General features: G+C 56.4%; 1 protein-coding gene across 2 annotated transcripts; it reads right to left on the bottom strand.

Moving 5' to 3' along the window:
• Positions 1-1202: 1202 nt before the first annotated feature.
• RTL6 (retrotransposon Gag like 6) lies at positions 1203-6822 on the bottom strand. Of its 2 annotated transcripts, none has more exons than XM_037049750.1 (2): positions 6440-6822; positions 1203-6245 (listed from the first exon to the last, which is right to left on the bottom strand). In XM_037049750.1, exon 2 carries the CDS (start codon positions 5954-5956, stop codon positions 5237-5239), a length of 720 nt encoding a protein of 239 aa, XP_036905645.1. In that variant the 5' UTR covers positions 5957-6245; positions 6440-6822; the 3' UTR covers positions 1203-5236. The 2 variants fall into 2 exon arrangements, with proteins under 2 accessions (XP_036905645.1, XP_036905634.1); XM_037049739.1 differs by having other exon boundaries at positions 6481-6822.
• Between the last annotated feature and the right edge of the window lie 396 nt (positions 6823-7218).

Raw genomic sequence — 7218 nt, 5'->3', positions numbered from 1 at the left:
AGTACTGGAAAAATAAATGGCTCAATATGTAATAGGAAAGTTGGGTAAGAAGTAAGGCTTTCAAATGTGATGAAGAAAACACACACCAAGCGGGAAGAGAATGGGACCTCCATGAGCTCAGGACATTTGTTAAAATATTTGGGTCCAAGTCCAGTCAGAGCTTCAGTCCGCACTACGTGCCCACCTAATCCCAGAAATAAACCCACGGATTCTAGAGGGAAGAAAGGACCTCCTTCACTTTGAGGTAATGAAAGAAACCACGCAGGACTGGGTAGAGATGTCTGCGGGCCAGTAGTCTCATCTCGTCGCAGACTGGCAGCTCCCAGAGTTGGGTCCTGGCGCTAAAGAGTTTCCATGGTGACACCTGACCGCCCGCGTGTCCCACTCTATCTCATGGAGAGCGGTGGGATTGTTCAGATGCCACGTGACAGTCGATCTTGCGAGAGATTAAGTGCAGAAGCAGGTCGGAGACCCCAGCTGTCTTCTATAGGCCAATTTTTAAAATGGCACAGATGTTAAAAAAATGCCACTCTTCTAAATATTTTCCTTTGGGAAATAGTTTTCATTAAAATAGGCTTTTTGTGCTGAATTGTGTTTATTTTTAATATTTTAAAACACCTTTCAGTTAATGTATGATTTTTTTAAAGATTTTATTTTTATGTTTGGAGAGGGGGGAAGGGAGAGGGAGAAACATCAATGTGTGGTTGCCTCTTGCACGTCCCCTGCTCGGGACCTGGCCTGCAACCCAGGCATGTGCCCTGACCAGGAATCAAACAGGTGACCCTTTGGTTCGCAGTCCACGCTCAATCCACTGAGCCACACCAGCCAGGGCCAATGTATGACTATTAATAACACCTACATAAGCAAAAGCTCGTTGGGGTCCTCAGTGATCAGTGTGAAGGGACTCAGGGACCCAAAGCATGAGGACTCCTGGGCAGGGACTGTTTCCCCGACCCACAGGTCCTCTGCACCCACTTGTGCAAGCACATCCACTTGTGCAAGTCTGAATTTACTGTGCACCTACTGTGTGCCAGAGGGCATTGTTACAGATGCCACACACACCTGTGAAGAAAAGGGACAAAATACACGGGCCTGCCTCTTCGCTGTCTGCAGGCAGTGCTGGGAGGCACTGCATCGGCCACAGGGAGGTCGTCGGCATTGCAGTCAAACACCCACAAAAGAAAAGGCTGGGAAGGCACCGCAGCTGACACACAGCAGGTTAATATCTTTAATGTACAACGAGCTCGTACAAGTGCATCAGACAGACCCCAGGAGACAAGAGCCAAGGACAATGACGATTTACAGAAGAGGACACACAACTGCTTAACATGGAAAGATGTTAAACTGGGTTAAAAACGAAGAAATGCACACAAAAACAGTGCTATCTTTCCATTATCAAATTAGCAGACTTGGCCAGCTGACGTCAGCACCAGCAGACAGCAGAGCAGGCCCACTCGTCCTTGCTGGTGGCAGTGTAAGTGGACACATTTTGGAAAACCATTCTGTCCATATGTAACCAGAGCCTCTGCGGTTTTCACATTCCTTCACTGAACAATCCCTCCTCCAGAATCTATCCTCAGGGAATAGTGGGGCATGAAAGCTTTATGCAGAGATACCATCGACTTCTAACGGGAGAGTTAGGAACAGCGTAGTGAGCAGCCATTGGCACTGCCGTCCACCTGCCTGCTGGAGCAGTACCGGCCATTTCAAAGAAAATTAGTAACGACAAGGGAGGGGGAGGCTGAAAGGAGAAATCCCAAAATGTTGAATTTCACTTTTCTTTGCTCTACCTGATGTTCCAGAATCTCTGTGATGTGTAGGTTTGCCAAGACCTAGCAGGCTGTTTGTTACTTGTTCATGGAAAGGGGTTAGTGAGGTTCAAGTGAGGGGCTGGGGTCCCTCCAGTCTCCACCGTGCCTGTCCTGTACCAACCGCCACCATGCCGGGTGCTAAGACCCTGAGGTGACATGGGAGGCGGCAGCTCTGCTCAGTGGGCGGAGGACCTGCCCTGACCCTTGGCCCCTCCCTACACCAGCAGGCTTTAGCTGACGGCCCAGAGCCTGCCCCTCCGTCCCAGCAGCACCCCCTCCTCATCCCGAAGCTGCCATCGCTTCTTGAGCAGTGGTGATCTTAGTCCCACAGCTCTGGCAGCTGGATGGACACAGGGACCCTGCAGGCGGCTCTCCCGACCCAAAGCCCCGCTCACAGTAAGTGGTCCCTGCCCATCCCTTCACAGTCCCTTGCCCTCCCAAGTCCATACCCACCTCTGTCCACAGCTGTCTACTGTCCCGCAGGCCTGTCAGGCTTGCAGTCACCCAGTGGGTGGTCTGTCCCCCATTTTCAGAAGCATGTGTGTCAGGGAGCCTCACCTGCACTTCCACGCTGTCCTCATCCCGACTCATTCATCACATACTTACCTGGGACCCAGGAAATGGGTCTTGCTTTCCCCCAGAAGTCACTGAAATGCTATAGGACATTAGTTGACCCCAAGGTCACACTTTATATTGGACCGGGAAGCCACCCTTACTCAGAATCCCACCTCACATGACATGGTTAGGAAATGAAGCTTACTTTCCGGACGGGGATCGCATGGACCGGAAAGCAGTCACAGTCCAGTCCGACACCACCACCACGGAAAGCAAATCTGACCCTCAAGTGCATCAACACTACTAATGGCCTGACCCTCTGTAAATCAATACAAGTTCTCCTAAATGGAGATAAAGTATAACCCCAAGGTATGTACAAAGCAGCTCCCCTCCCCAACTTCCTTCTTCTGCTTGATCCTGCCTGCCACTGTGGCCTAGACCTGGGCCACATGGAGCTCTGGTCCCACCCACTTTTGCTGGGGCTGGGTGTCTTCTCCTGGAGCCAGTGGGCTCCCATGTGGCATTTCTTCCTTGTCCAACGTGGGTGCCACCCTACTTGCTCGCCTGCTCCAGCTTCCACAGCTGCAGGAAGCAGCCAAGGCTACGGGGGTCCAACAGTGCCAGCCTCAAGCCCACAAATGTAAGCGCTAAGTCACGAGGCTAAAGGAAGCTGGAGCAGCAGCCTGGGCCGGGCACCACAGCCCACATTCAATGCCACGGGTGTGGGAGGCTCTGGCCCTGGTGTGTGGGCAGCATGGCTGAAACACTGCACCTGGTGCAGACACTGAAGTGGGCCTGGGGCTGGCTGAGAGGGCCAAGCTCCTGCCCTGCACCCACGCCGGGCCCCCCCCGCCCAGCTGCACTGGGCCACACGGACAGCTTCCAGGCGCCTGCTCCCGCTGCAGGCTTTCCTTTGCCCCAGGTGTCGCTGCACCTTCATTGGCAGCAGCCTCCACCTGGCATGCAGGCAGAAGGAAACTTGAGCCCTAAGAGGAAGTGGTCTTCACACCCGGACCGAGGCCCACCCCCAGAATGGGGGATCCACTGTGTCCTCCCCCACTGCAAGCTTAATGAGCACCAAGGGCCCACCTGAACAGCCGTGGCTGGAATCCAGGGGGCCTGTCGCCTGTATTCAGGCAGTTGTTCAGCAGGGCAATTGGGCTAACAGAGTTTACAATGAGTGGCAGTGACCCACGAACATCAGCAACCACTGGGTACCCCTAACCTTGCAAGGCAGCAGTTGCTTCAGGAACGCAGTCACTTTCACCAGCATCATCAAAACTCTTAGGTAGGAGAAAGGATGGGCCCCAAGACCCAACATCTGGGTAACCCAAGACATGTCTTTGGGTGGGTGTAGCAGCTGTCCCTTTGCAGCCAAGCAGAATAGGGGCGGACATGCCCAGGGTAAGACACCCAGCCCCCGCCATTGTCCAGGCAGCTGCGTAAATGCAGCTCAGTGGCAAGCAACTGCAGCAGGAGCATCACCAGCCAAAGGACTTGGCCAAGACTCGCCGGGGAAGAGAATGCCAGGCATCCCCGTGAGGAAGTGCAAGGCTGCCCACCACTAAGAAGTATGGCTTTGTCCCTCAGAGTTAGGACTTGAGTGTCAGTCTGTACTGTCGCCTTAGGATGGAGGTAGTCCGCAGCTCTTTTCCTTTCCAAATGTCACCGGGGCCCTGGCTGGAGTGACCACAGACAGGCCAGTCCTGCCTTGCCTCCAGTGCCTACGGACGCATCCCAGAGGAAGTGGGTCTCTGGCTGTCAGAGGCCAGGTCTTCTTGAGCAAAGGCTAGATGGCTGATGGATGGCATGGGGGGCGGCATGCTACATGGGGGGTGGCATGCTACACGGGGGCTCTGGAGACCTACAGATGCTGTGGGGGGCTGAGGGGCTGAGGTGAAGGCCACTTGTCACCTGAATGGAGAAGAGAACAAGTCTCAAGCCAGAGGAGGACTGCCACCAAGTGACATGGGACAGTGGAAGGGTAACCACGCACTAGCAACCAGGGGTGATCTCCACGGGAGGCCAAGCCCTCGGCCCGCAGAGGTCCCCGGGCATGGCATGCACGGACAGGCTGCTCTGGCGGCTCCCAGTGGTCCAAAGTCAGTCGCCTTCTCTAGTAGGCAAGTTCCAGATTCCCAGAACTCCCAGGGCCACCAGAACACTGGCAGCTCAAGCCAGACATTCACAGAGGTGCCTCCGCCAGGCCTCTCCCTTTACCTGCGTTTCAGCCTTCCCAGTAGCAACGGGCCCACTGACTCCATACTCCAGGGTGGACTGGAGCATGCCCCCAGACATGCTAGCACTACATTCCTGCAGTGATCACTCAGCCACCGAGAGCAAGGACCGGGCCCCTGCCTGCCACACGGGGCCCTGGACAGACTAGTGATCTCACAGGTGGGAGACCTGACTCCCTTCTCCAGGTCCCCACATCAAGCCACCAGCGATCCAAAGTGCCTTCTCTCATCAGCAAGCTCATCAGTAAGAACAGGGCAGCCAGGTGGGGTGCTGCCCTGGGGGTCTGCAGATGGTGGAAGAGGAGTGTCGGTGAACCATGTCAGGCCAGGAAGGGTCAGCCCTAAGGGTCCGCAGCATGTTGTGGGGTCGATGTGACAGAGCAGCAGAGCTGCGGTCACCGAGGAGCTGCAGTTGCAAGCATGGGAGGGCGCAGGTGCAGAGCTGGCAGGGAACGCCAGGAAGCGAGGTGGGTGACAGGGTGCCCAAGAGTGTGAAGATCTCCTTCTGGAACAGGTCTGGAGAGGCAGGAAGGGGCGACTCAAACAAGGATGCTGTGGAGGGGCTTTTCTTCTATGCAGCAAAGGGGTTTGTGACCTGGTAGTTGCGGACGCAACCAGGGTGGTGGCGGGTTCTTAAAGGTTCCGAGCTCGGGTGGGCAGGGCAGGGGCGGGACTAGTCCCGTTGGAGGCTGGGTGCACAGGGCAGGGGCCTGTGCCTGCGGCGGCCAGCTGGCGGCAGAGCATCTGCCGCTCCCGCACAGCTCGATTGGAGGCAGAAGTCTTCCTGATTTGGGCGCGACGGGCGTGCCGCAGTGGGGACTTGTAGGTTCTCCTCAACTCCGCCAGGAACCCCTGATAGTTGTTTCGCAAGGGGCTGTCAGGTTGCATGTGGGGGATCGCCCACTTCTCTGCCTCCCCGGTCAGCCGGGACACAAGGAAGGCCACGCGCTCGGCCTCACCTGGAAAGCGGGAGGCCTGGAAGATCATGAACCTGTCCATCTGCATCAAGAACCCTGCCAGCTGGCCCGGGTCCCCGGAAAAAGGCTCAGGCAGAGAGGTCGGAGGAGTGGTCATTGGCCGGGTCCCATTCGAGGTAATGGCCGAGATGGGCGGGGTGATCTGCAGCGCACCTGGAATCCGAGCCCTGGTGCGTAACAAAGTCAGCTCTGCCATGACGCTCTCCAGCATATTGGTGAGGTTGGCCTTCTCCGCCCTCAGCGTTGAGGCCTCCCGCCTGAGCGCGGAGTTGGTGAGGCGCAGAGAGGTCAAGGTGTCAATCACATCATCCATTTGGGCACTGGTAGAGGCTGCGGAGGCTGGGGTTTCAGCTTTTGATGTCTGGGGTTGGACCATGTTGGCACAGGTCAGCCAAAGGATGAACTGATGGGTGGGAGAACAGGCTTTGAGTAACCCGGAACCTGAAGACCAGTGATGCTAAAATTGGGTAGACCAGGCAGAAATGAGCGAATAGGTAGGGTTCAAGATTCAGAGTGAACGCAGGGTGGACACGCCAAGAGAGAGGAGCAGCCGCGGCCAGGAGGTGGTGCAGGCCTTTGGGATCCCCGATTCCGGATCAGCTCCTTTATCGCGGACCTCACAAAGCCAAGGCAGGCAGCACAGCAGGTTGGACTTGTTCTGGGGCCTGAAGGATAAAAACACGTTTTTAAAAGGTTTCTTTCGATTGTAGAAAACGGGGTCGAAGTAAGGGAGGCGGCGCGGGAGGGGCAAAGAGTCGGGGCGCGGCGGGAGCCAGGCCCGAAAACCCCCTCGCAGCGCGAAGCCCCCTCCCGGGGCGCGGGCGGCGCCCACCTAGGGCACAACAAAGGGCGAACGCACCTGCGGCGGCGCGGGGCCCGAGACGGGCGACTGATGCGTACCTGGGTCTCCGCGGCTTCCTCCGCGGCTCCGGGTGCCCCACGGGCCGCAGCTAAGATGGCACGATCTGGGGATGCAAGCAGGCGGATGAGTCACGGAAGCCGTCCGCCGGAACTGCTTCCCGGTCAGGTCAGGCCCGGGAGGCCGCGGCGGCGGGAGAAGGGCGGCCTCAGGCGGGAGCGCGAGCAGGACTGGGGTCGTAGTGGAGAGCGGGTCGTAGCGTGACCTCGGTGCGGGCAGGGTCGGTGCAGAGACGGCGGCAGTGGCAGCGGTGGCGGCAGCGAATGGGCCCTGCGCAGGCCCCCCTAGTTGCCATGGAGACCCCCCGCTCGCGCGCAGAAGCTGAGGCCACGCCCCGGAAGTGGCTGACGCATCCCCGCCCCTATACCGTACAGCCCCGCCTCCCGGGGGCGACTCTCCTCAGCAGCCAATCAGTGATGACTATGGTTACTGTTACTTTGTTATTCTGGGTGCTTTTCTCGTTCTCTAGTTCTTCCTAAACTACGTGCAAAGCCCTTCTTGTATTTGTTGTATTATTTTTTTTTTAGTGAAGCTTGCTTTTTACAACCTGAATACAAATTCAGTGTAGTGTCTATTATAGCAAGTTTTGATGTCAGAGAAGTCTAAAAGAAATCCTTCATATCACCCAGAATTCCTCCACCTGGAAAGGACGCATAGTAATATTTCTGTCGTTCTGTCCAGTCGTTTGTTAATTACATAAATTTTTGTACCTTCTGAGC

Source organism: Sturnira hondurensis, unplaced genomic scaffold (genome assembly GCF_014824575.4).
Source record: "Sturnira hondurensis isolate 20B ecotype Veracruz unplaced genomic scaffold, ASM1482457v3 Scaffold0000780, whole genome shotgun sequence".
In the NCBI taxonomy this organism is placed as follows: Eukaryota; Metazoa; Chordata; class Mammalia; order Chiroptera; family Phyllostomidae; genus Sturnira; species Sturnira hondurensis.
The sequence above is the reverse complement of the archived record's forward strand: the minus strand, read 5'-3'. Positions and strand labels throughout refer to the sequence as shown.

Excerpts from the sequence above, each read along its gene's own strand:
- RTL6 (XM_037049750.1), bottom strand. The coding sequence starts at position 5,956 with ATGGTCCAACCCCAGACATCAAAAGCTGAAACCCCAGCCTCCGCAGCC.